Source organism: Panicum virgatum, chromosome 4N (genome assembly GCF_016808335.1).
Source record: "Panicum virgatum strain AP13 chromosome 4N, P.virgatum_v5, whole genome shotgun sequence".
Taxonomy (NCBI): Eukaryota; Viridiplantae; Streptophyta; class Magnoliopsida; order Poales; family Poaceae; genus Panicum; species Panicum virgatum.
This window is the reverse complement of record NC_053148.1, coordinates 47,447,292-47,474,770: the sequence shown is the minus strand read 5'-3', so window position 1 is coordinate 47,474,770 and position 27,479 is coordinate 47,447,292. Positions and strand designations below refer to the sequence as shown.

General features: G+C 51.9%; 2 protein-coding genes and 1 pseudogene across 2 annotated transcripts; all 3 read right to left on the bottom strand.

Moving 5' to 3' along the window:
* Positions 1-361: 361 nt before the first annotated feature.
* On the bottom strand, positions 362-1,846 carry LOC120669478 (ervatamin-B-like). The gene is made up of 4 exons (XM_039949220.1): positions 1,342-1,846; positions 984-1,216; positions 744-884; positions 362-634 (listed from the first exon to the last, which is right to left on the bottom strand). The coding sequence occupies exons 1-4, from the start codon at positions 1,844-1,846 to the stop codon at positions 362-364; spliced, it is 1,152 nt and encodes a 383-aa protein (XP_039805154.1).
* Positions 1,847-9,931: 8,085 nt separating this feature from the next.
* Positions 9,932-10,419, bottom strand: LOC120669477 (annotated as a pseudogene).
* A 5,470-nt stretch (positions 10,420-15,889) lies between these two features.
* LOC120668559 (zingipain-2-like) lies at positions 15,890-17,592 on the bottom strand. The gene is made up of 4 exons (XM_039948302.1): positions 17,020-17,592; positions 16,639-16,871; positions 16,355-16,495; positions 15,890-16,247 (listed from the first exon to the last, which is right to left on the bottom strand). The coding sequence occupies exons 1-4, from the start codon at positions 17,489-17,491 to the stop codon at positions 15,999-16,001; spliced, it is 1,095 nt and encodes a 364-aa protein (XP_039804236.1). The 5' UTR covers positions 17,492-17,592; the 3' UTR covers positions 15,890-15,998.
* Positions 17,593-27,479: the final 9,887 nt, after the last annotated feature.

The following is a 27,479-nucleotide window of genomic DNA, read 5'->3' as shown; positions in this document are numbered from 1 at the left end:
TGTGGCATCAACTCTGATGGAACCTGTGTGGTGGTTTCAGGGGAAGATGATCCTATAATACTCCATAAAAAAAGAGCAGTCATATGCTAAGCACAAACAACTTTATTTGTATAACTTTATTACATTACCCTTCAAAAGGAGTATATTGTTCATTACATGATCTATTATCTTAATACAGCATAACAACTTATTAGTAGCTTATTTCCGGTGCCACATACTAAGTTCAACAAGATCATCGGGCATCACGAGTTCACAACTCAGAACAACACTACTGTAAACGAGCAACTCAGCTCCATACACACACCATGACCATAGCAACAAAGGGGCAACCTAGCGGCCGGCCGTCGCCTCTCTTCTCTGCCTAAGCAACGACCATCTCGAGCGCAGCCATCGCCGCCCTGGCCGCCGGGTTGCTGTTGGAGCTGTACTTCACCGGGCACGACGCGTCCATGGCGATGCCGCACTTGCCCCTGGGCGAGGGCACGTTGCGCGCCATCCGGATGAAGCCGCCCTCGCCCCAGCCGTCGCTCCATGAGTTCTTCACGATCCAGAAGTCCCTGCCGTTCTCGCTGCCGTAGCCCACCACCGTCACACCGTGGTCCAGCTTCGTCCCGCACATCCCGTTGAAGATGCCCTGTGTGCACACGATCAGGAAGAACACAGCTCAGAACGAAGAACGGCTAGCCACCGTTAGCAGTGCTAGCTTTTATCTGCTCCTTCTCACTGAATGCTTGTCACTTTACCGACTGGTAGTGCTGGAATGCGCGACCGGCGGCATCAATGGCGACGGTAACGGGCTGGCTCGCCACCGCCTCCTGCAACGCCGTCTCGTTGTTGGTCGCCACATCCACGAAGTTGTCTATGGTCACAACCTTCTCATTCACCTGCAATTGAAGAAGAAGACGCAAATCGACCTCGATCATCATCAGTTCCGATCAAATTGCAATCTAGTGCAGCAGGTTGTTATATGATGCAGTACCGACCCGGTTAGCGTCACAAGTGCCGTCCGTTCCGGTGAATGGGTAGTCGGCCTCGGTGTCGATCCCGCCGTTGTCGATGACGAACTGGAAGGCGTTCTGCATCTCTCCGCCGTTGCAGCCGTTGTCCTGGCCGTCGCAGTCGATCACCTCCTGCTCCGACAGGGAGATCAGGTTGCCCTTGACGATCGAGTTGATCCCCTCCATGGCTGCCACTGCCGAGAACGCCCAGCACCCACCTGCGTGCATCGCTCACGGCCAAGAGAGATCATCAGACGATAACTCACTGGAGGAGAACATTCTAGAAGCTACTTCGTCGGCGAAGTTATTAACGAGCAGCATGGAGCGGAGGACGGAGACGGACCGCATTGCTCTTGGTTCTTGACCTCGGTGACGGCACCGAGCTGGCGCCAGTCGACGGCGTCGGGGAGCTGGTCGGCGTGTCGGCGCGGGTAGCGGGTGCTCCCTGCCCGGCGCGCCGCGCCGCGGCGGCCGCGGAACCCGAGGACGCGGCCGCGGTACTCCTCGACGGTGAGGTCGGCGAAGGGAGTGAGGCCGAGGCGGAAGCCGTGGAGCCCCGCGTCCGCCTCCGCGTTGTGGGCGTCGATGTAGCGGAGGTTGTCGCGGAACACCTCCAGGCGCAGCCGGTCCTCCTCCTCGCCGCCGGCCAGGTCGCAGTTGCCGGCGGGCGGGCGCGGGCGGCCGTGCTCCGACTTCCACGCCGCGTACATACGCCGCACCTCCTCGTCCGCCCGCTCCGCCGGCGGCGGGACGATGGCGTAGGGGTGGCGGGCCGCCGCGGCGGAGGCCAGCGCCACCGCAAGCGCGAGCAGCGCCGCGGTGGGCACCTGGGAGCGTGGTGGACGCATGGCGATCGTTTTGAGTTGGCGAGAGAGACGATGAGAAGAGAAGATCTGTGAACTGTTGCGGGTCACTGCCGTGGGCCGTGGCTTAGCCTGTGAACGGCCCGAGCATTTTATAGCCGCACGAGGCAACGAACTGGGCCACCCGGGCCCACCGCCAACACGACTCTGCAATAGGAACTTTTTTCATTTTTATATTTTTTAAAAATTAAAATTTCAAAAATATATGTCCGTTTTCAAATATTTCAAAAATATACCCCGGTCGCCCTCCCATATGGCGACAGGCCCAATGTGTAATTTTTTTTTTCAAATTTGCAACGAAGTCCCTGGAGAAAAAAAAGGGCGGGGGGACCTGTCGCCCCCCCAACAGGCGACAGGGGCCTGTCGCCCACCCCTCGGGCGACAGGGCCCTGTCGCCCGTTGGGGGGGCGACAAGCCCCCTTTTTTTTTCTCGGACTTTTATTTTTGCAGGGACCTATTTTGAGCTATTTGAGCGTGTATTCGTCATCATCGTCGGCAAGATCTCGGCCGCTAACTTCTACCGCACGTAACTTGTCCTTCATTAAATCACGGAAAAAAATCGCAAGAACTTCCCTTATTTCACGAGCATTATGGAACCCACAAACATAATAAGTTCACATAAATAATATCTATAAAAACAAATGACAAGTAACCTACCACAATCATAAACATCGGATACAAATAAGCGGTCCACAGCTATCTCATTATAAATAAACATCATATACATCAAACCACCCCTAGGGCGTCGGACCCTCTTAGCCCTCTGCTGGGCACGGACATGTCCCTCGGAGTAGGTGAGAACATCCGGAGACCTCACCTGTCGCTCAGGACGCGCAAGGGGCTGCGGTGTCTGCTGCTGAGAGATCCCAAGTGGTGCTCCTCCTAGCTGTGAATACCCCAAGACATCGGGGTCACCTTGCGCGGCAGGCTCTTCTGGACTCAAGCTGTCGAAGTCGTCTAAGGTGAATGTCTCGTTATCTGGTCGAAAGGAGGAAGAAGAAAGTCCGGCGCCCGCATCGGGGTAGAATCCTACGCAAAAAATATGGATGTTAGCGTACGCTCGTATATTTCGTAATGACATGTAGAAACCGAAATACGAAACATAAATTAACCTGTGTACGCCGGTATCTGTGGCCCCGGTACCATCCCTGGATATGGTCCGCCAACTGGTGCTGTCCCTCTAAACATTCCAGTATGGCCGAACGCAGTAGCTGGATCGTATCCTGTATGTGATATTAGTAAATATGTAGGAACACTTGATGTAATTTTAAAGAGATATGTACGTTACCTGCACTTGGGAAGAACTGCGACGTCGGCCCGTGTATGGTCGACGGACACGGGAACGACGACGACACCTGAGACGACCCGTGGCTGTCTTCGTACTGCACACGGCTTCCGAAGTTGTGCGTTACCTGACGCAATTGATTGCAGGATACCTGCATGCCTATCACTAATAAGGCACACATCTAGACGTGCAGCAACAACATGATTCTTCACTCATTCAAGGAACCAATACCAACTGTCTATGTTCTCATTCTCAACAAATACAAATGCGAGCGGAACAATTTGGTTGTTGCAATCTACACCGATTGCGGTGAGTATCTGACCTTTATACCTTCCAGTCAAAAATGTGCCATCAATGCAGATCACCGGAAGACAAAACTGAAATGCTCTAACAGAAGCACCTATGCAAAAGAAGGCTCGTTGCATAATTCTTTGTCCCCTAGTCACGGCTGGTAAAAGGTATATGTCATAAAAGCTTCAAGGACAAAACATTTCCAGTTTGACTTCCATTTTCCCTTGAATGCATGTACTCGCCATGGACATCCAGCATTCACACACTTCACCTCATATTCTTTACTGCCAGACTTCACGACTCTGAATTCTCGTTTCAATGAGATTGCCCATAGTCTCACAGCATCTTTTACGGCTTCAATGTTTGGATATGTTGCACCTTGCACTACCTCATTCCCTCTGTACTCTCACTCCTGATTTCGTACATCTTCTGCGATATGACTGCCAAAATCATGCTCTTTCCACTCTTTTGGCAATGAGTACTGCTCGTCATCAGATGAGTCCTCATATTCTTCCATCTCTATTGCGGTTTGGTCTTCTGCCTCCATCTCGTCCACAATGCTATGTATCATCTCTCCCTCATCAGCAAGGCCCTGTGGTCCCATGTTTTGGTTCTCTGTCTCTTCTGACTCATCTTGCTCAACATAATTGGTCTCTCTTCGAATACTCGGAGTTCCTTGATCTGCACAATGTTGGATTTCATTTTGTGTCTTCTCCCGGATTTGAACAAGAATGGCCAGAGGCCACCCACGCTCTAGAGCTGCTTGCATGTACTTCTGCCAGTCATCAGTGCTGTGTATCATCATTAATTCCCATAATTCACTTTCTACCTCCCAATTAACAAGAGACTGGACAGTGATCACATGTGTCAACGGATCAACATGGAACCCACGCTGCAGCCACTTACATATGGAACCAAAACTCCTTTCCAGAGGTTTATCTATGCCGCTAGATGTGCGCTTAAAGGCAGAAAGATCTACTCCATTTGGCCCATACATAATATTGTATTCACCATAAAATACTTGAAACTGCATTTTGCTCGACATATCTGTATATCACATAATACTTATCGAGTTATACTCTTTACTTCACTACCTTATTCAATAATCCGTAAAAACTAAGTATGAAATTCAACTACAACGTATAAGTATTCATAACTACGTGATGACTCTCGAATTCTATACTGCATATGCCAAATTCTATTCTAAATCATAATTAATTTATAAACATGTCTCTAATAGCACTGCAATTGTAATAATAAATGCGTAGAACTAATTTTCTAAACTAATTTACTACTACGTAACTACAAACTAAAGTATCATTGAACTCCTACTTAAATGGATCTACTATAGCACTAATTAAATTAAATTACTCATATTTAAATATGTAGTACTTAAATATAACAATATTTAAACTAAATGTACTAACCTGCAGATCACAAGTGCTGAATCCGGCAGGGCTTCGCCGCTTTCCTTCTCCTCACTCCTCTCTTTTTTTCTGGATTTTCGGTGGAATTTTCGGGCTCAAATGAGGAGGGAAGGGGAGGGCTGGGGCTTTTATAAGGGGGGAGACCCCGGTCGCCCGCGGGGGGGGGGGGGGGGGGGGGGGCGACAGGCCCCCTGCCGCGACTGTGGGCCGGGCCCAGCGGCGGTCGCCTGTGGGCCAGGCGACAGGCCCCTGTCGCCGCCCCCAACGGGCGACAGGGCTTGTTTTTTTTTCTCCAGGGACTTTGTTGCAAATTTGAAAAAAAAAATTACACATTGGGCCTGTCGCCCTATGGGAGGGCGACCGGGGTATATTTTTGAAATATTTCAAAAAGGACATATATTTTTGATTTTTTTAAATATAAAAAAGAAAAAACCGCCTGCAATAGCCTCGTCGCTGAGGCCTGACGCCTGTCTCAAACAGAGGGAGAGAGCAGCCGCCACGCCACCATGCATGCCAAGGTGCTGATAATATAGGATGCATGGCTTGGGATTTTTTTGGTATAATATAAAAAAAATCCTAGATCAAATTGCACGTGCTAGGTTGCATTTTTTAACAGAAAATGGATTAAATCATGTGAATAGATGTGCAAATGAGATCAATATATATCCATCTCAATTCTTATAGACCAAACGAGCCGTCATGAACTAAATCCTCATATGTTAGGGAAAAATTCATCGGTGAAAGAAAAAAACGAGAAATCTGATAATCGTGTTTATCGGTGGTGACCGGTTTGTAGAAATTTATCAGTAACTTCGCATCCGTGCCCATCCTCTTCCTCCTAGTCCATATATCTTCTCATTTCTATACGTTATGATGTCTTCCTTTTTTTTGTTAGATTATTTGGACATAATCTAGATTATTTTGTGTATAGTTTGAGAATTTTTTTTAAAAAAAATTGTTTGAAAGAAAAATGACGAATCCGATAAATTTCCAAAAAATCCGATAAACACGTTTATCGTCCACCTCCGATTTTTTTCCTTTACTGGTATTACCAACATACCATGTTATTTGTCTGTCATTGTATAATAGAAGTATCATATATATGTTTATATCAGACATGAGGCTACTTGAAGGAAAACAGATATGGATCAGCTGATCATTATTATTCAATTCGGATCGTAGTTGCCTGATTATATATAGAGCTTAACAACAATCAAATTATCCACGGTCGCACTCGCACCCTCAGCAGTGGCAATACGAAAACATACAATCTCCATCAACAGGGGCGGATCTAGCGTGGGGGCAGGGGGGCTCAAGCCCCCTACCCCCAGAAACTCCATGGAAAGTAGAGGCAAGGAGGGAGAAGAAGGGGAAAGAAAGGAGAAAGGAAGAAGAAAGGGGGGCAGGGGAAAGAAAGGAGAGAGGAAGAAGAAAGGGGGGCAGCCCCCCAGGGCAAATCGTGGATCCGCCACTGTCCATCAACATGCGACCAAACTGATGTGGTGGGTAGGGCGGCTTCATGGCCTCCACCGATGGGTGATAAGGTACTCGGGTTTGGACGAGCCCTCTGCACGGCCGCGGGTAGGATTAGAGCGGCCGGCCGGTTTAGCGAACACGATGGAGAGTAGTGGCACCCCATTTACCCCCAAGCAAGTTGAGCACATCATGCTTTTGCCTCTAATAAAGTCTTGCCACCACTAGAGGCATCGAGATGCTGATTGGCACCGTGCCTTCGCGCTACTCGAACGCTCCCCAGGCGTGCATCCCTCTTTTGCCCGGAACCGTGTGCGCCGGCGGGCGGAACCGTGAGCGTTGCGTGCAGCCATGCCGCCGCCGGCGGGCTCCGTCGGCTGCGACGGTGAAGAACCGGGGGAGCTGCCCCTGCCCGGCCGGTACGGCAGTCCTGCGGTACGGTGGTGTCGCTTTTGGCCAACCAGCGCCTTTCTGCGATTCCAGGAGACCACGTACGAGGCCTCTCCCTCTCCTGCTTTTTGGCGCAAGAACAGCGTGCAGGGCATGCTCGAGGAGTGGACGTTTTAGTGCAATATCTTACCTGGGTACACAGCTCTTGACGTCCGTTTGATTTTTTTGTATTATCTCTTTTTGGAGTAAAAGGTTGCCCCCCCGCCCCGCTCCTCTGCTCCTGCAACTGTTCCTGACACCATCAGGGGCACTGTATCTTCATGTTTTCAGAGTTCATATTCCTGAATTTTGATCTCCGCGCCTTTTCATTCTGTCTGGCCAAATCCATGCAATGTACCTTGGGATCGCACTCATTGAAAGATTGCACAGAAAACCAAACACAGAAATTGATCTGCGCGCACACAGGATGTCAGAAAATTCCTACAGGCTCCTGTCCCTGCAAAATTAGCATCCTACCCACTTGCTTATCCCTCGAGTTAACATCAACGTTGAGCTGCCGTCGGGCCTTGACCTCGGGCACGGCGAGCTGCCGCAGCAACGGGAGAGTCCAGTCCGAACTCCGGCAGGAGCTCCTCCACGGTGAGGAGGACAAAGAAGGGCCGTTCACAAGGAGGAGGCGACCGTCACCGTCGCCGGATGCAAGCAGCGAAGCGCGGGACCAGCGATGAGGTCGCCATGAGCTTGAACTCCTCATTGCTGACGGTGCCGTCGATGGCTGTGCCTACGAGGCTTGGTGCTGTTGCAACCACGATCTAAGGCGCGTCGTACTGCTGCAGCGCCGAGCTCGCCCTGCCCGAACCCCCGGCGTTCGTCGCGTCCAGGAGCACCTACGACGAGGGATGAGCCAGCCATTGTGTTCGGCGTCGGCCGGCGCGCGCGGCGCTCCATTCCTCGGCGACAAGCTTTTCGACGAACGCCGCGAATCCCGAGTGCGGCAACGAGTCCGGCAGCGGCCCGCCGGACGCCAGGGGCAAGCCAAAAAGCCTGCGCAAGCGAGAATGCAGCGGCCGCCGTGCTTGGCGAGGCGTGGACCGAACCCCCGGCGTGGTCGGGGAACGACCAGGGGGTGCCGGGGTGGACGGTAAATGAAATACCGTCCACCCCCAGGGTCCCATCGCGGCCGTCCGATCAAACTTTTGCGACCGAGATTTGCGTATTTACCGTTCTAGAAGGACCATTTGAAGAAATTATTGACCACGAGCCGGTTGTCGAGTAAAAAGGGTGGGGGCACGGCGAAGCCAGCAGCGCACCGGCACCGCGACGTTCATCACGTCCGCCACGACTCCATGAAGCCATCTGCCGCGGTGAGTTCCAATGATGCTGTTCACCTGATGCCGTGCGGCCCTCCAGCTCCAGGCCTCCAGCTTCCTACCACCATCAGACGTGGCCGGTACTCTGTTCAACGGCTGCAGGCTTGACGAGTTGCAAGCAGCGTCGGCGCGTACCTGCCTGCCCACCGCGTCGTCCTACGAATTGGACTTCGGCAATGAGCTTGAACTCCGTGTCGCTAATGGCGCCGTCGCCAGCTCTGCCTAGGAGGCTAGATGTAACTGTGAGTTCGACCGTGACCAGCGCGCCAACGGGTCCTCGATCGACCTGGGCGCGGCGCGCCCTGCTGCCGGCTGCAGCGTTGAGCTCGGCAGCTCGCCCTGTCCGAATTGAACTCCAAACCCCTGGAGTTCACCTCATCCAGGAGCTTATACGTCTACGATTTGCCGGGCATTGCGTTCGGAGGCGTCGGTGCGTCCGTGCGTGCGGCGTGACCTCGGGAATGGCGGCACTGCAGCAGCCCCAGTGAGCGCAGCTCGAACCGCCGGCGTTCATGGTGTCCAAGAGTTCCCGCGTCCTATCAACAAGGAGGCGGTTATCGGCGCCTCGCCCTCGCCGGACGGGACGGGCGGCCTTGAGAGCGGGCGGATGGCGAACTGCAGCAGCAGCCGCGCTTGGCGAGACACGGCCGGAAGCCATGGCGTGGTCGCGAAATGAAATAACGACCTGGGGTGGACGGTAATTAAAATGCCGTCCACCCCTGGGGTCCCTCGCAGCCGTTTGATCGAGATTGTGAGGCCAAGATTTGCAGTCTCATCGAAAGGGTGGGGTCCGTCGCCTACCTCGAGCCGAGGAGCGCAGGCGCCGGCTGAATGCAGCCGCGTGCCGCGGCGTCCATCGCATCCGCCATGACTCCATGAGCCAGCTGCTGCGGTGAGTTCCGCCGGAGTCGTTCCCCTGCAGCCGTGCGCCATTCTCCAGCTTCGTGCCACCACGGATGTGGCCGGTTACCCTCTGTTCCCTGGCTGCAGGCCGGCTTGGCGAGTTGCAAGCGGCGTCGGCGCGTACCTGCACGCTGCGTTCTCCGCATCGGACTCGAGGCTCAGGGTGCAAGCAGCAAAGCCCGGGGGCAGCGACGAGGTCGGCCATGAACTAGAACTCCTCATTGCTGATGGCGCCGTCGCGGGCTTTTGTGCCTGTGTGCCTACGACGCTAGGTGCGACCCCGAGCTCGACCGCGCCTCTGGGCCTCGATCGATCTGCAGGCAGCACTGCAGCAGCAGCAACAGCGAGCCCAGCTCGAACTGCCGGCGTTCATGGTGTCCAGTCCAGGTGTTCCTGCGCTATCAACATGGAGGAGACCGTCGGGGTCGGGCGTCGCCGTCGCTGGACGGGATGGGTGGCTTCGAGCCCGGGCGAACGGCGGACTGCAGCAGCCGCCGCGCTTGGCTAGACATGGACAGAGAGGCCTGCCGCCCTGGGCACGGCGACTGGCGTGGTCGGTAACGAAATAACGACCTAGGGGGTGGACGGTAAACGAAATACCGTCCATCCCTGGGTCCTTCGAAGCCGTTCGATCGGACTTGTGCGGCCGTGATTTGCAGACTCACCGGTCCAAGGGGATAATTCGCGGGTTTTATTGACCGCTGTCACCTCTCGGGAGAGCAAGAGCCGGACCCGGACGGAAAGGGTGGGCCCGGCGGCGACCTCGAGCCGCGAGTGCCGGCACGGCGGACGGCGGCAGCGCACCTAGCGCGAGCACCCGGGCGTTCATCAGGTCCAGGAGCACCTCCACCGTGAGTCAGCCGCCGCGGTGAGTTCCACTGGAGCCATTCCCATGCCGCGCGGCCGCGCCATACCTTCCAGCTTCCCACCACTACCAGAGGTGCCCGGTGCTCTGGTCCATGGCTGCCGCCTGCAGCCTTCTCGACTTGCAAGCTTTGCGTTTTCGTCTTGTACGTTGCTCAGCCCACGGAATATCATAGATGAACACCACGGGTACACAGCAAACTAGAAACCGTTCCAATTTCCAAGTGTAGGTGTGGCAGCGTAGGTTCGATCTAGAGTAGGTCGGCCATGAGCCTCTGAACTCCTCAATGGTGATGGCGCCATCGCCGTCGCCGTCGCCGTCCAGGCACTCGACGATGGCCGCGCAGTCCTCGGCGCTGGCGGCGCCCACGACGCTGAGCGCCCTGGCGAGCTCGTCCGCGCCGACCAGCGCGCCCCCGTCGCCCTCGAGCGTGGGCAGCGCCGACTGCAGCAGGTCGCCGAGTGCGCGAGCTCCCCGGCGTTCATCACGTCCAGGAGATCCTCGATGCTGAGCCGCCCGTCGCGGTCGGCGTCGGCGTCGGTGCGCGCCAGCATGTCGCGCCTTGACCTCGGGCATGGCAAACTGCAGCCGCAACAGGGACGGCAGGTCTGCCCTGAGAAGAGCCGAGGATGAGCACAAGTCGGATGACAACAAGGAGATGACCGTCATCCTCGCCGTCGCCGGACGCGAGGGTGGCCACGGCACACAAGCTCGAGCACGGCGGAGCGCAGCGGCGCCGCGCGTGGCGAGACACGGGACCTGGCCGTAGCTTGGTCGGGCGACGAAACAACGACAGGGGTGGACGGTATTTCATTTACCGTCCACCCCTTGGGTCCTTCGCGGCCATTTGATCGGGATTGTGCGGCCGAGATTTGAAGAAGTTATTGACCACAGTCAACTCTCGGGGCCGCGGGAGCCTGTCGTTGGATCAAAAGAGGGGGCCGGCGGCTACCTCGAGCCATCGAGCGCCGACGCGGCGCGCTGCAGCCGCGCGCTGAAGCTCCACGACGTTCATCACGTCCACCGCGAGCCAGCCGTCGCGGTGAGTTCTGAGCCATTCCCCTGCGGCGGCCGCGCCGTACCTCCATGCCGGCGAGGCAGCCGCCACGGCGCCGGCGTGTACCTACTTGCCGCGTCCTCCGCGTCGGACTTCGAGGATCAGGATGCAAGCAACGAAGCGAGGGTCCGGCGATGAGGTCGCCATGAGCTTGAAGTACTCCTCATTGCCGACGGTGCCGACGATGGCTGTGCCTATGAGATTGGAGCTTTTGCAACCACGACCTAGGGCGCGTCGTACTGCAGCGCCGACCTCGCCCTGCCCCAACTCCCGGCACTCGTCGCGTCCAGGAGCACCTACGACGAGCCAGTCATTGTGTTCGGCGCCGGCCGGCGCGCACGGCAAGCCACTCCTCGGCGCGATGGCGACAGGCTTTTCGTATGAATCCGAGGCAAGCTCGCCGCGAAATCCGATGGCGGCGACGACGCCATTGGCGGCCGCCCAGACGGACGCAGGGCACGGCGAACGCGGGCACGTGCGATACTGCAGCCGCCGCGGAGCTCGACAAGGCACAGACCGAAACCCTGGCGTGGTGTGGACGGTAAATGAAATACCGTCCACCTGGGGTCCGTCGCAGCCGTTTGATCGCACTTGTGCGGCCACGATTTGCACATTCACCGCTTCAAGGGGATGCTCGGGCGAGCAAGAGCCGGACCCAAAAGGGTGGGGCCCGGCGGCTACCTCAAGCCGCGGAGCGCCGGCACGGCGAACGGCGGCACCACGCCGAGCGCGAGCTCCCAGGTGTTCATCAGATCCAGGAGCACCTCCACCGTGAGCAGCCACCGCGGTGAGTTCTACTGGAGGTTCCCCTGCCGCGCCGCGGCCGCGCCATACCGTACCTTCAGACTCCAGCTTCCCACCACCATTAGAGCAGGGTGGCCGGTGCTCTGTTCCATGGCTGCAGCCTGCAGCCTTCACGAGGCCGTAAACACGCGCGTTCTCTTGCACGTTGCTCAGTCCACGGAGGATCATAGATATGAACATCCACTTGATTATTTGCAGAGAAATCCTTTTTTCGAAAAAAAACACGCACTTGATTATTGTCAAGCTCAGTACATAGATGAACACCACGGGCACAGAACAAACTAGACACCGTTCCAAGCGTAGGTGCGGCAGCCTAGGCTCGATCTAGAGCAGGTCGGCCATCAGCCTGAACTCCTCGATGGTGATGACGCTGTCGCCGTCGCCGTCCCCCGTCCAGGCACTCGACAACGGCCGCGCTGGCCAGCATCTAGCTTTATTTTTTATTGATAGTATATATTTGTAACTAGGAAGGTGACCCGCGCAGTAGCTAGTATTTTTTATGTTGATATTTAAGTTTTATTATTTGAAGAAACGGGTGTATAGTTTCATTTAATCCTGTTATGGAAGTCTTAATGATCTAGACTGAAGATATCGCCTATGTTTTCTTCACCATCATATTTTGTGCCTTATTCTTTTGGTAATATGGGTAAGAAGAAAAAGGGAACAATTTATGTAGAGATATTTTTTTAACTCAATATACACTTTAAAATTTCTTAACATGAGTATAATTTTTAATTATTAGCTGGTTATGTAAATTTTTGTTTCAGAGTCTTTGCTATGTGATAAATTCCTTAAACCATTAAAAGACGATCCAGATGAGTATCGATTAGAGATAATATTATTAATTTAATTGAGTTTGAATTTTGAAATGATACCTTAATGCGCATAAGCTAGATCATCTTTTTCTTATGGTGATTGTACCTTTTTCCACCATTAATCATGCACCAGGGTTAGCAAACTCATCGTTGTATTGGTAATATACAACCCTTTCCTAACTAATTAATATAAGACTGTTCCACTCTAGATATTTCAGCTTCAAGTTGTGGAGTCGCTCCCAATTCAAACACCATTACTCCACAAAACTTAGAGTAGCTGTCTTCATGAATATGAAGGCCTCCCCTGCTAGTTCATGCATTTTTGTGGATTTGAAGGCCATGTAAAGTGGTGCTTCAGAAATTTGTGGAGATACACCACCATGGAGTTTCTGGAGTGGACCTGGAAAACTGGAGTGAAGCAGTCCCAAACAGGTCATGTGCTCACTTCGTCTCTCATCATTGCCCGTGGTCATCACAATGCCTCAGCTCGGTGATGACATCGATGCTCTGCTATGTTAGGGTGATACACGACCTCCTGACTCGATAGGGATTGTGTTGCGACGTGCGCTCTCCAAGTCGAGCACTAACTCTCATCACTTTCTAGATTGAGATTGCTTCTTAGCCCTACTGCCCTTCCTCTTCTATCTTCTGATCGTGGAGGCTTCTCCAAATTTGTTGTCCAACTGCGCTTCTTCATGGCTAACACATTGCTTTCACCACGGTTGTCGTCAGCCTCTTGAAATCTTGCCCTCTTTCATCATCATGTAGATTGCAATCGTGTCAAATCTCTACCATGGCCACACCATCCTCACATTTTTTTCTCATTTCTTAATTTTGATAGTAGTTGTTCCCCATGTGCTACCATCAATGTGTGCCTCTCCAAGTCTCCATGATCTCTCCAAAAAAAAATTATTAGCCCCTCTCAAAATTGTGCATAATCCTATTGCCTTCAAGTTTGAAACCACATCACATCTACATAATACCTACACCAAACCATTGTTGTTTTCGAGAAAAAATGGTGTACCCCTTTATGCAAACTGTCTTCAAGAGATCTTTTGGCTTCGATTTTGATCCTTGCTACAGCGGATTTAAGGGGAAATATCCATTCGGCAAACAAAGCGTTGGAGGTAGTCGCTATGTATATATTTCCCAATAACAAATGGAGAAACAATAATATATTCTTCTTTTGTATTCTTTGTTTTGTGTATACCTTTACCTTTCATTCGTGATCAATTGAGCTGAGAATGATCGATGTAACAACTTAGCTTCTCTAAAAAAAATGCCACAATTGTTCTCTCGTTTTTAGAAAATTGAATCATTGTATCTGGAGCAAAACATAACATGTTTTTGCTCTTATTCTCCGTTAAAGGGCTACACAATTGAACTTTTTCCCATGTTGCTCATAGCTAGGCTGCTTCCTCGTGCCTCGGATGCTTGGGAACAATTGTACATGGATCTCTACTGTGGGTATGCGTGCTCCTCGATTGAGGAAGCTAAAAATGTACCCGCAAAAAAGAGCTAAAATGTATTCTAGTTTCATATTTTTTTGCAAGTAAAGAGAAAATTTTATTAATTATTCAAACACTTCAGAAGGGGATTATACTATCCAAGCAATTAAAGATATTTATTGCTTTTAACGCTTCAGAGAGAGATCGTGCCATACTACGCTATGGTTTAGCAGCTTCGTGGTCTAAGCTAGATCATTTGTGATATTGTTCTGCTCTCTTTCACATGACTCGATACTAATTTTGAAGCATTCTTGCAATATGTAGCCTCTTGGTTGGTGAATAACAGAATAAGTATGGCGGGCCCCTTATTTCGATAGTAGTGAATGACCGCCATACAGTCGGACTAAATAATCTATGTAGGCTGAAAGTATGACTTTACATGTGTGATCCCCACTCACAAGGCCAATACCAGCTTGTGATTCTGCATAGAGACAACATCATCAACATTGATTTTGATATGTCCAGTATCAGTGTCAGGAGGCTCCCACAACAGCAATTTCCTCTCATCATGTCCCGGCCATCAGGTGCAAGTGACGTTCGTTCTTCTCTCCTGTCATGACTCATGTCCAGGCCTAAATTTTATTGGACGGAACACAATCAAAGAATTTCAATGGGCCGCCAATAGTTACCTTAGAGCCTGATATTTCCTAATTGGCTAATTGGATTTGGATACTGTATTACAAAATATATTCATGTATAATGACAAAATAAGGACAACATACACGTTGCTACAGCTGCCGGTCTACCTCTCCCTTATTTGGGTTGTTGTTAACCCAGGCTAAATCAGCTAACAGCTTCCTTCTCCCTATCACAGGATTGGACGGGCAAGTACACGTGCAGCGGCCAGACCATGTGCCTGCCGTGAGGCGCGGCCTAGTGCTACCCGGCCGTTCGCTTTCTTGTCCGGCTAGAGCAGGGATGTTGCTATTGTTTTGTCTCGAAGTTTACCCCGTGGCTCAATGCCTTGCAACCCTAGTATCTAGGGCAAATGGAGTCGCCAGCCTTGCCTTTGCAAATGGAGTCGCCACTGTGTCCTACATGAGCTTTGAGCGCACAAAAGATGGCCTAGCAGCGTGCAAGCTGATGAGGACCTTTTGAGATGCTGGCCGGCAGGCTTCTCAGTTCTCATCTCATCTACTCCTCCGTATCCTATACATCTTCGTGCCTCATCTCATCTACTCCTCCGTATCATATACATCTTCGTGGGGGGAAAGAGATAGAAAAGAAAAGGAAACATATATAAAGACAGTATGTATCACGTTGATGAATTGCTTATTTTTAGATTCCTAATCTAGTTATATTTATAATTCGTATTTGGCTTGGACTCTTTAGGTTAATATAGACCCTTAGATCTTCATAAAATCCGACGGTGCAAATCCTTTTCTTTTTAGATTAACGTGGGAATTTCTAGACTCTCACGACGAACGTGGTGGCTTTTTTAGCTTCTTCTAGTATTTGGCTTGGACTCTTTAGGTTAATATAGACCATTAGATCTTCATAAAATCCGACGGTGCAAATTCTTCTCTTTTTTAGATTAACGTGAGAATTTTTTGACCCTCTCGACGAACGTGGTGGTTTTTTTAGCTTCTTCTAACACTCCCTTATTAATATAATAGATTGATACATAGCTAAATGATATTTTATATTTAATTTTTCATAATGGCATTGGTGGGTGATTTTAAATTAGGCACATGGGTATTTTAGGGTAATTTTATCATAACGGTAGTGGTGGGTAATTTTTATTTTTTCTATTTTTTCCAATTAACGTGAAAATTTCTAGGTCTTGAAAGCGAACGTGGAGGCTTCGTTTGTTAGCCAAATAATAAGATAATATATTTATTCGTTACATAATTTCATCAATACTCATTCCCGGTGTAAACGCATCACGATTCACCACAACACACTTGTAAACGAGCAAATCTAGAGTCCACATCCCACACCAAGGGGGCCTAAGCAAGAGCCATCTTAACAATCCCAGCCTTCGCCGTCGGGTTGGGGCCGTTCTTCACCGGGTACGAAGCGTCCATGGCGATGCCGCACTTGCCCGTGGGCAAGAACACGTTGCGCGCCATACGGATGAAGCCGCCCTCGCCCCACCCGGGGCCCCACGAGTTCTTCACGATCCAGAAGTCCCTGCCGTACCCCACCGCCGTCACGCCGTGGTCCAGCTGCAGCCCGCACACCCCGTTGAAGATGCCCTGCACGAACACGACGCTCGGGACGAAGAGCAGTTCGTCAGAACAAGAACGGATGCTTTGCATTGATTATCTGGGTTCCTTCTCCTTCATCCAGATGCTTTGCTTACCGAGATGTAGTGCTGGAACGCAGGGCTGTTGGCATTAATGGCGACGCTGACGGGCTGGTTCGCCACCGCCTTCTGCAACGCCTTCTCGTTGTTGGGTGGCACCATCTCGTATAAATCTATGGCGACAACCTTTTTGTTCTCCTGCATTATGATTTTTTAGCAGAAAAAAGAATGCAAATCTCAATCACCATCCACACACAAATACGTGCTCACAAATTCTTGCGCTTACGATTAAGCTGAAGAAATTTGCTAGTGCACGAATTGGTGAGTGAGAGAGTACGGACCCTGATGGGATCACAGGTCCCGTCTGTTCCGATGAAGGGGTAGTCGGCCTCGGTGTCGATTCCGCCATTGTTGATCACGAACTGGAAGGCGTTGCCCATGTCGCCGCCATTGCAGCCGCTGTCATGGCTGTCGCAGTCAATCAGCTCCTGCTCCGAGAGCGACACGAGGTTGCCCGTCACGATCTTGTTGATCCCCTCCATGGCTGCTACTGCCGAGAACGCCCAGCACCCACCTGCATGTATCTCTCACAGCCCAGAGGTCACCACTGCAAATCTTACCAAGGACAAGGAGCTTGCTAGCTCTAGCTCGGTGAGGTAACTCCCAAGACGAGAGCATGCATAGCCATAGCTAGGATGGAGTTTGTGCGTACGGATACGAACCGCAATGCCGTTGGTTCTTGACCTCGGTGACGGCGCCTGCAAGGCGCCAGTCGACGGCATCGGGGAGGTCGTCGCCGGCGCGGGGCAGGTAGCGGGTGCTGGCGGCCCGTGGCGCCGTGGCGTTGCGGAAGCCGAGGGCGCGGCGGACGAACTCCTCCAGGGTGAGGTCGGCGAAGGGGGTGAGGCCGAGGCGGAAGGTGTGGAGCCCCGCGTCGGCCTCCGCGTTGTGCGCGTCGATGTAGCGCAGGTTGGCGCGGAACACCTCCAGCCGCAGCCGGTCCTCCTCGCCGGCCTGGCCGCAGTTGCAGCGCGGCCGCCGGTGCTCCGACCGCCACGCCTCGTACAGCCGCCGCACCTCCTCGTCCGCCCGCTCCAGCGGCGCCGCGACGGCGACGGCGATGGACGCGGCCAGTGCCACCGTGAGCGCGAGCAGCGCCGCGGCGGGCACCGGACAGCGCGGTGAACGACGCATGGCGATCCCTGGACTGGTTTGGGATGACCTCAATCTCGATCGGCGAGAGATGGCATTATGGCAAGAGGCGAGCGGGAGGAGGCGACGAGAGGAGTCTCTCTCTGAAGTCTGAACTGATGCGCTGCAGTGATGGCTTAGCGTCTGAAACGAGCCGATCAATTTATAGCCACCAGGGAGGCAACGAACTGGGCCACCGGGCCCACCACCAACACTACAAAAACATCGTCCCTTTTGAGTTTTGAGTTGTTGACGCCTGTCTCAAACAGAGGGCTGCCGCCATGGCAAAGTGTTCATTTTGATTCAGCATTTCAGCTGTGTGTGAAGGGATAACCAAAATTGACTACGCTTGTTATTATGGCACGTTTTCTGCTTTAGCTTGAAGTACAAAAAAAAATGCAGGAATCCACCTCACCATATGATGAGTTTAGAAGCCGTGGCTGAAGAAAGCAGTTGTCTTGTTTAGTAGCAAGCTTCTAGCTTACAAGGATGCAGCAGTGACAGCTGACAGAAGTGAATCGACGGCATATATGACCTGAGAAGTAAAGAAAATCCTAGATCGCGTGGTTACAAGTTAGAACACAATTCCTTGAAATAAAACAACACTTTGTTTACGAGAAGCGGCGAACATTTCGACATTCCATCCTTCGAACCAAACACACTTTCTAGACATGATCTTTACAAGACGCGAGGGATCATCCCGCTGTTCAAACTCCAGAGAGAGAAAGAGAGCTTGATGACCAGATTATCCGTCATCCTCCCACGACCGATCACTTCGTTCAGATTACAGTCATCCACCATCATGGCATCATCTCCAGCCTATCAAATCGGTGTCTACGTTGCCCGTTGGACGTCAGCGTCAGCGTCCAAAGTGTCCCCTGTTTGCGATTGCCGGATGAATGCATCAATCCGAAATTAGGTGCCTCTGTGGTCGGATTTGGACGAAAGCAAGAGAGATCCTGATGACTGGCCGAGCGCCTCTGGCATGCGGCTGCCATTTTCGCGAGCCGTGTGCGCTGGAGGGTGTAACCGTGCAGCCACGCCGCCGCCGCCGCCCCGCGGGCACCACCGGCGAGGAACCGGGGAGGCGCGCCGCTCGCGATTCCGTCGTTCAGGTTCAGCTGTTGCCTTTCTGGGCTGGAGGTGGGTACGCTGCTCCGTGGCGCGACCAGTCCCACCAGTCACCGGGGAACGTGGTACGGTGCCACATTCCTCATTCCGGAAACTCTTTGTCTTAATAGTAGTGTTTAAATCACTTTCAAACAACGTAAAACGTTCCACATATACGTTTCTCGATCCATCGATCCGGAAACTTTTGTGACTGTGGGCACGACGCTGGCTTGGCTGGCTTCGCGGAAATGGTCGCGCGACATGGTGGGTGAAGATGAGTCGGGACGCTTCGCAAGCGGTGCGTGGTCTGGTTTGCGCCGCCGTTCCAACTTGTTGCTGCGGCATCTTCTGATTACCCCGCTTTGTAAGATCTCCGACGCTTCGATGGGTTGCCAAATGGCTAAGCAAAGTTCGCGAGAGATGCAGGAACGGCCGGCAGCAGCTTTGCTCCAGCCTGCAGCATACTCCCTGAGAGTACTCTAACCTGCTTGTGATGAGTGAATTGTCAACCATGCGGTGTGATCGTGCGCTTGGTCTTTGGATTGCAGGTACACGGGCGTCGAGTGTCGACGGGGAGCTGCCGTGGAGGTGCTGGGCTGATGGACCGTGCGGTGGACGGCGGTGAAGGGCAGCCGGGACCGGAGCTCGGACCGGGCGGCAGCTGTGGCGTCCACTCCTGGATCAAGGGCGCAAGCGGCGACGGAAGGCGGGTTTCTTGGTTTGCGCCACAAAACCAAGGAGGGGGACGGCGGTTGAAGACGCCAAGTCGTGGAGGCACGGGCGTCGGTCTCGGGACTGATGGAGGCAACGAGTGTCGACGGCGTCTAGGGGTTCGCTGCGGGCGATGAGGTGATGGGCGTCGGGTGGCGTCTAGGGCCGTCAGAAGGCCGAGACGGTAACGGCGTCTAGGGCCACGGCGTGGAGGCGGGAATCTTCCCGCGCGTGAGGTTTTGGCGGTTTTCTCAAAACCGGCCACCTACCCGGGTTTCGCGGACCCTCCAAAATTGTGGACCTGATCTTCATTAAGATGGCGGCATCGCGGAGAAGACTTCGTTTCGAAGAAAGAACCTCGACCGTCGGATGAGATCGTGTACAGGGGGTGCTGCAGGCCAACCGGTCTGACCGGTCCCTGACACCGGTCTGACCGGTCTAATCAACCGGTCTGACCGGTCCAGCGTACCGGTTTGACCGGTCCCGCGGGTATAAATACCCCTTCACTTGTGTTAGGTTAATTGCGGCTTTTTTAATCAGTTCGTGAACTCTTCTGTTCTCCAGGCCGCCGCCCCTGTGTCTCCCTCCCTCTGTTCTTCTCTTTAGAGTAGAATTAGTCCATGGATTAGTGAGAGTTTGTATTGGATTTGATTGGGAAAGGAGGCCCCATCCTCTTTGTGCCCTTTGGGCTTTTGAATCGATCCAATCTCGTCATTTTTGTGCCCGTTTGTGATGGATTTTGGATTCGTTTTTGGTGCACACGATTGCGACGATTCCATGAGCTCTTTGTAGTGGTTCCTCTGCTTTTAGCCTCGTGCCAAACCTTCTGGAATCGCTAGCTCGTCATAATTGGAGTTCTTGAGTTTTTGAGGAAACCCCAATCCTTCTTGATCTCCCTTCGAATTCTCAAGATTTGTTGATTTTTTGGACGAGATCTCTTAGGGATATGTTCACGGGGTAGGGGCGAAGCTATCCCCCAAGTTTCATCGATTTTCGTGGTCGTTTGGTTGAGATTCATCGTTTGAATCCAAGTTTTCGAGGGTTTTCTGGATGCCACCGGTCAGACCGGTAGGCAAGACCGGTCAGACCGGTCTGCTAGTTTTTTTGAACAGCCGCGACCGATCAGACCGGTCCAGTGCACCGGTCAGACCGGTCCTGGCAGATCAGTTCTGTGGTTTCTCTCGATTTGCTTCGTGGTTTCGCTCGCTCGTTCGTGGCCTCTTGTGTTGGTTTAGCTTCTCAATAGCTACTCCAAACATTGGTCAGAATGCTTGAGGGCTTGGGTGATTTTGAGACATTGGCCGACGATTCGAATTTCGAAGAAATTTTGATCGGCTCCCATTCACCCCCCTCTGGTCGCCGGCTTCGGTCCCTCAATTGGTATCAGAGCTTGGTTGAGGTTTTCAGTACCTTAACTGGTTCGAAAACCACTCGGCGACCATGGCGAGTCTTGGTAAGATCTCGGTGTTTCCCGGCGAGAACTATGCCTACTGGAAGGTTCGCATGAGAGCCTTCCTGCAGAGCATGGGAGCCGATGTCAGGGAGATTACCACGAACCAGATTTACGAGGTGCTTGATGTTCGGACCACACCTCTCCAGGTGACCCAGCACGAGGCTAACGCCAAGGCCGTCAATGCCTTGTTCGTTGGCGTTTCTCGTGCGGAGTTCTCACGCGTCCAGGGTTTTCAGGAAGCCCACAAAATTTGGACGTGCCTTGAGAACTACCACGAGGGTACACCTCAGGTGAAGGCCAGACTGTTCGAGACTCACCGGCGTGAATACGAGAACTTCACACAGGAGCCGGGTGAGAGCATTGACTTGATGTTCAGTCGATTTCAGTCGATTGTGAACAAAGTCAATGCGAACAGATCTGCTGGTGCCCTTGAGTACACAGAGCACGAGAAGGCTCTCAAGTTGCTCTACGCACTTGACCGCTCTGTGTGGGATCTCAAGTTGAACACGATCATTGAGTCTGTAGGCTATGAGACTCTGACCGTGAACGAGCTTTTCAGCAAGCTCAAGGCCACGGAGGTGGATAACCAGACACGAGCCAAGCTCAATGGTGCCCCTCCTTCCAAGAGCGTCACTCTTGTGACTGGCCCAGGTGGATCGAGTTCTAACGCTAACTCTGCTCTTAGCTTTTCTCTTGCCTCTTTGCCTTCTGTTTCAGATGAGCAGCTGGAGACGCTGGGCGACGACGACTTGTGCCTCCTCATCAGCAAGTTCCAGCGCGTCTACCACAACAGGCAGAGGAAGAAGAACCCCGGGTGCTACAACTGCGGCGATCTGAACCACTTCACCGCCGATTGCCCCAAGAAGTTCGGCGGTGGCCAGAACAACTCCTTCGAATACTACGCCACCGCGACCGCGACGAGTGAGGCTCCAACAAGGAGCGTCAGCGCCACAAGCACCACAGTCGTGACCGGGGAGGACGCTTCGACAAGGAGTCGCTTAAGAAGCACTTCCAGTACAAGGCCAAGAAGCGGTAGAAGGCCTTCCTGGCGCAGCTCAGCGACCTCGACAAGAGCTCCGACACCGACCGCTCTTCTTCACCGACCTCCGACGATGACGACAAGGAGAAGAAGAAGCGGGACAAGGAAGCCACCGGCTTCATCGGCCTTTGCTTGGCGGCCGGTCGGCGCAAGAGCTTCTGCACCATGGCGGGCGAAGCCGATGGTGCTCGTGCGTCTTCGGGTGGACATGCTACACTGACGTACTCCGGCTTTTTTTCTAGATCCGAGAGCGATTCAGAGGTAAACTCCACGATCGATCTGATTGATACAGAGGTTAGGGAGTTGTACGCCGCTCTTGACAACCAGAAGAGGCTGCTTAAGGAAGCAGCTAGAGAGCGTAGAAAGCTTAGGGCTGAGCTGGCTTGTGCTAGGGAGAAATCTAGTGAGGATGAGTGCGCTGGCTGCATATCTCACATGAATGATCTTGTTGCTCTCCGTGCCAAGCATGATGAGAACGTCGCGAACTTAGATGTTGCTAAAACTTCGCTTTCTGACGTGGAGTCTAGCCCACCTATTGATTGTCTTGTTTGCCCTGGTCTGATTTCTGACTTGGATGATCTTGCGGTAGAGAAAGCCAACTTGGAGAATGAGAACACATATCTTAGGGCGATTCTTAGTTGGGTTTCTGGTCGTAAGCCGCAGTTGGGCATGATGATCAAACAGTTTAAGCGTGGAGATGGGTTTGGGGTAGGTTACACCTACACGCAGTCAGACTTTGACATGCTGTATGGTAAGATCGGCAAGGCTGCTGGAGTTCCGAGTGCTCTAAACACTGCTAGTACGAGCACGCAGCCTTCGCTTGTTGACCCCGTGGAGGGTGTGCTGAAAGAACAACCAAAAGCACCTCCACAGAAGCAGGTTTGGGTTTCAAAGCCCAATGAGCTGAGGAATCCCCTCGATACGCTCCATGCTGTCACAGCCCAGGTTGCCCAGAAGAAGGGGGCTACTCCTTTCCGTCCAAAGGTGGGGCCTCCACCTCCCAAGAGAGAGGTGAGGTACCACTGCGAGTACTGTCACAGAGGCGGTCACTTGGAGGAGTTTTGCTTTAGGAGGAAGCGGGTTGTGAGGCGTGAGCAGGAGAGACGTAACTCGGACATGTACTCTGCTCGAGTGCATGGTCCTCCTCGGCGTGGTGGTAGGCAAGATGCTAGGGCGCGCCGTGTAGGTGGAGGACAGGGAGACGGTGGTGATTACCATGCTCCAGCGGGTGGTCGCTTTGCCGGTCGTGCTCCTGGTCGTCCTCAGTATGGCTATGGACCACGGGATTGAGGCTTTGGAGGAGGTTACGAGACACCACGCTTTCCTCGCGGTGGTGGTCGTCAGGCTCGCGGTAGACGGGACGGGGGATACGCTTTGCTTGATTTTGCTTACCCTTCTGTGGAGCAAATGGCTCGACACTGGTTTGCTTCACACTTTCCTAACCCCAGTGTTGAGACATTTGCTCACTCTTTGTCTCCGGAGGCTTGGAGAACAGGTGGATCATGGACTCCGGTTGTTCGCGCCATATGACCGGGAATGACAAGTGGTTCTCCAGCCTCACCCCGATGCGCTCAAAGGAGTACATTGTATTCGGGGACAATGGAAGAGGAAAGGTACGTGAAATTGGCGTTGTACGTGTTTCCGATCGCTTTACCCTGAGAGAAGTTGCTTTGGTTTCGAACATTGGGTTCAATTTGCTCTCTGTTTCGCAACTTCTTGATGAGGGGTTTGAACTTCGCTTCAAGGAGGGTTGTTCTCGTGTTTTAGATTCCAGATGAGATTTGGTTTGCCGGATTTTACCTCGCGATCGGGTTTTCTTGGTTGACTTGATCTTGAGGTTGAAAAACAAGCTACCCCATGCCATGAGAGCGATTCGCAGTGACAATGGCACAGAATTAAAAAATGCTCATTTTGACACCTTTTGCAGTGACCAAGGTCTTGAACACTAGTATTCTTCCCCCCTACACTCCACAGCAGAATGTGGTTGTAGAATGGAAGAATCGGACGCTGGTTGAGATGGCTGGGATGATGCTTGATGAGCATAGGACTCCTAGAAAGTACTGGGCTGAGGCGGTTAACACTGCTTGTTATGTGTCCAATCGTATTTTCTTGCGTGCTTTCATGCACAAGACTTCTTATGAGTTGCGATTTGGACGCCAGCCCCGTGTTGACCATCTCAGAGTTTTCGGTTGCCAGTGTTTTGTGCTAAAAGAAGGAAAGACTGACAAATTTGAGTCTCGCTCGTCTGACGGAATTTTTCTCGGTTATGCTTCTCATTCCAGAGCCTACCGTGTGTTGATTATTGATACTAACATCGTCAGAGAGACTTGTGAAGTCACTTTCGACGAGACTGCACCGTGCAATGCTTCTGTCTTTGAAGTTGCAGAACATGATGAGCTCGGCACCTCCATCTTTGAAGATGAGGAGGAAGAAGCTGCGGAGGGTGATGATGAGGCTACCACGCGTGCTATGGACCCTGCCGCCTCCGCCACGAGCTCGGACGTTGATGACGGCCCCGACCCGACTACAACCACTTCCCGGGGGCCGATCGAGCAGGTGACTCAGCCTTCACCAGCTGCACCTGAGGAGACACCAGTTTTGGTTGAGGAGGAGGCGACTTCGACAAGGAAAGCACCGCGACACATTCAGCGTCGTCATCCACCTCAACAGATGCTAGGTGATCTTAACGAGCGAGTCACAAGGTCTAAGGTAACATTGTTATCGCCATAAATTAACAGGTTAATTAATGGGCCGCGAGTGAGTTGGGCTTAATGAAGAAATTAAAGGAGGCTTACGAATCGGCTCCTGCGTGAGCGTTTGGGCCATGTGGGCCATGTATCTTTAGATTTAGTTCAGTTTGAGTTAGAGATAGAGTCCGATATGGACACGTTAGTTTAGATTGTTGTCCAAGTCTCCGGACTATAAATATGTACTCTATGACATTTTTCAAAGGGGAACGTCATCACGTTTTGCAAACAACAACTCTCGGCGCACCGCCACCCCTAATTCTAGGGTTTCGTCCAAGTAAGCGCCATGCTGCCCTGATCGCTTCTTGCGATCAGGGCAGCATTGTTCTTGCTTTAACCTTGGTATTACTCATACTGAAGCATTTTTGATGGCGAGTAGTGCTAGTTATCCTGATTTTCATAGCTTGATTTTTAGTAGATTTATCGTGCTTTTGTTGCTTATCATCTACGAACATCATGTCATCTCTGCGCGATCATGTTTTAATCTTATACTAATTCTCGTTGCATGGAATTAGTCGCGTAGAGATGACACTCTGCTCCTTTTTATCTAGTAGATCTAATCTGTTATGGTTAGTTCTTATACTTAAGAATTGGCGTAATATCTGCTAGTTTAGGCCTTGCAAACGGGTTGGACGATCCGGCGATGTATTAGATGCTTTGCCATGATCTTAATAGGGATTGATCCGGGAATCGGTTTTCGCTTTTTCTTTGGCCTCTTTTCTGGTCAAGGTTCGGTTATCTTTTACGCTCGTTAGGCCTAACTACGTATAGGATGTTCCGATCTAGCAGTGAAGCTTTTACCGTCGTGGATTAGATTAGCTAGATTTAATTGAAGCAGTTTTTGCAGTTATTTGCTTTATCCATTACCATCTGCATATGCAGATCCAATCTAACACCGGGACTCGATCGGCTCTTTAAAGCCGATGCAAGAGTCGTTCCGGGGAGCCGACCACGGCTCGGACTAATGTTTACACATGTCTGTGTTTGTAGGCAAATCGTCAAAGGCACGTTCGCACCCTCCTGATCGGGTATAGATCAGGTGGCACGCCCTGCATCTCCGGAAGCGACGATTTGTGCCAGGATCTGGGCTGTTGACCGAGGGATCGGTGCCAGCCAGCGCCCCGGCAGCCTCCCGGCTCCTCGTGTTGCCTGTCACTACTCGCCGGTGGGTTTTGACCGACAACAAACATGTATCGCTGGCTTTACTCATTCGGCATTTGTTGCTTCTTTTGAGCCCAAAGATGTTGGACGCGCACTTTCTGACTCCTATTGGGTCAATGCCATGCATGAGGAACTCGAAAATTTTGAAATGAATCAGGTTTGGGTTCTGGTTGAGCCTCCGCCTGCTTGTAACCCCATTCGAACCAAGTGGGTTTTCAAGAACAAGCAAGGTGAAGATGGGTTGGTTGTGCGGAACAAGGCTCGACTTGTAACCCAGGGGTTTTGCCAAAAGGAAGGGATAGATTATGAGGAAACTTTTGCCCCGGTAGCACGCTTAGAAGCGATTCGAATTTTTCTTGCATTTGCTACTTCCAAGGGTTTTAAAGTTTTCCAAATGTATGTGAAATCCGCCTTCTTAAATGGTTTTATTGAAAAGGAAGTTTATGTGAAACAACCCCCTAGTTTTGAAAATCCCAAGTTTCCAAACCGATTTTATAAACTTCAGAAAGCTCTTTACGGTTTGAAACAGGCACCTAGAGTTTGGTACGATAGGCTTAAAAACTTTTTGCTTGCTCAAGGTTTTAAAATGGGATGTGTTGATAAAACCTTGTTCCTCATGCGCTCTGGCTCTGACTTTTTATTGGTTCAGATTTACGTGGATGATATCATCTTTGGTGGCTCTTCTCACGCTCTTGTTTCCAAGTTTTCTGAGCAGATGTCCAGGGAGTTCGAGATGAGCATGATGGGTGAGCTGCAGTTTTTCCTCGGGCAGTAGATCAAGAAAACTCCTCAGGGCACGTTCGTTCATCAAGCCAAGTACACCAAGGACTTGCTGCGGAAGTTCGACATGAGTGGCTTGTCTCCTTAGCCGACAACGATCAGCGCATCGATGGCGCTTGATGAGGACTTGGATGGCGAGGAGGTGGACCGGAAGGAGTACAAGAGCATGATAGGCTCCCTCCTGTACCTGACAGCGATGGAGCCGGACATTCAGTTCGGTGTCGGCCTCTGTGCGCGGTATCAGGCTTCGCCGCGCACCTCCCACATGCAAGTGGTGAAATGCATCTTCAGGTACCTCAAGTTCACTCCTGAGTTCGGTCTTTGGTATTCTGCGGATTCATCTCTTGTCTTGGTTGGCTTTTCGGATGCCGATTTTGGCGGGTGTCGGCTGGATCGCAAGTCGACTTTCGACACTTGTCACTTTCTCGGTACATCGCTGGTTTCGTGGTCCTCTCGCAAGCAAGCTAGTGTAGCGCTCTCTTCCACAGAAGCCAAATACGTTGCCGCTGCTAGCTACTGCTCTCAGATTCTTTGGATGAAACAAACATTGCATGATTATGGGTTGAGTTTTGGTAGGGTTCCCATCTTTGTAGACAACATGTCTTCCATTTGCATTGCAAAGAATCCAGTGCTCCACTCCAGAACCAAACACATAGACATCAGGTTCCACTTCCTGCGAGATAACCATGAGAGAGGCCACATAGACATGATCCATATACCATCCGAGAGGCAAACAGCAGATATCTTTACCAAACCACTTGAGCATGAGACTTTTGTTCACTTGCAAGGGGAGCTTGTGGTTTGTTACCCCTTTTAGTTGCTAGTTTTTCTTTGGTTAGCTTTGTAGGGCTTGATTCTTTTTCTCTTCGTTTTTCTAGGTTTGGTAGCTGCATTTTGCACTTGCATTGTACATTTCATCATTTTTGCATTGCCTCACTTGCACTAGCATTCTTGTATACATTGCTATGACCTCCTAGTGCTTGCTAGTGT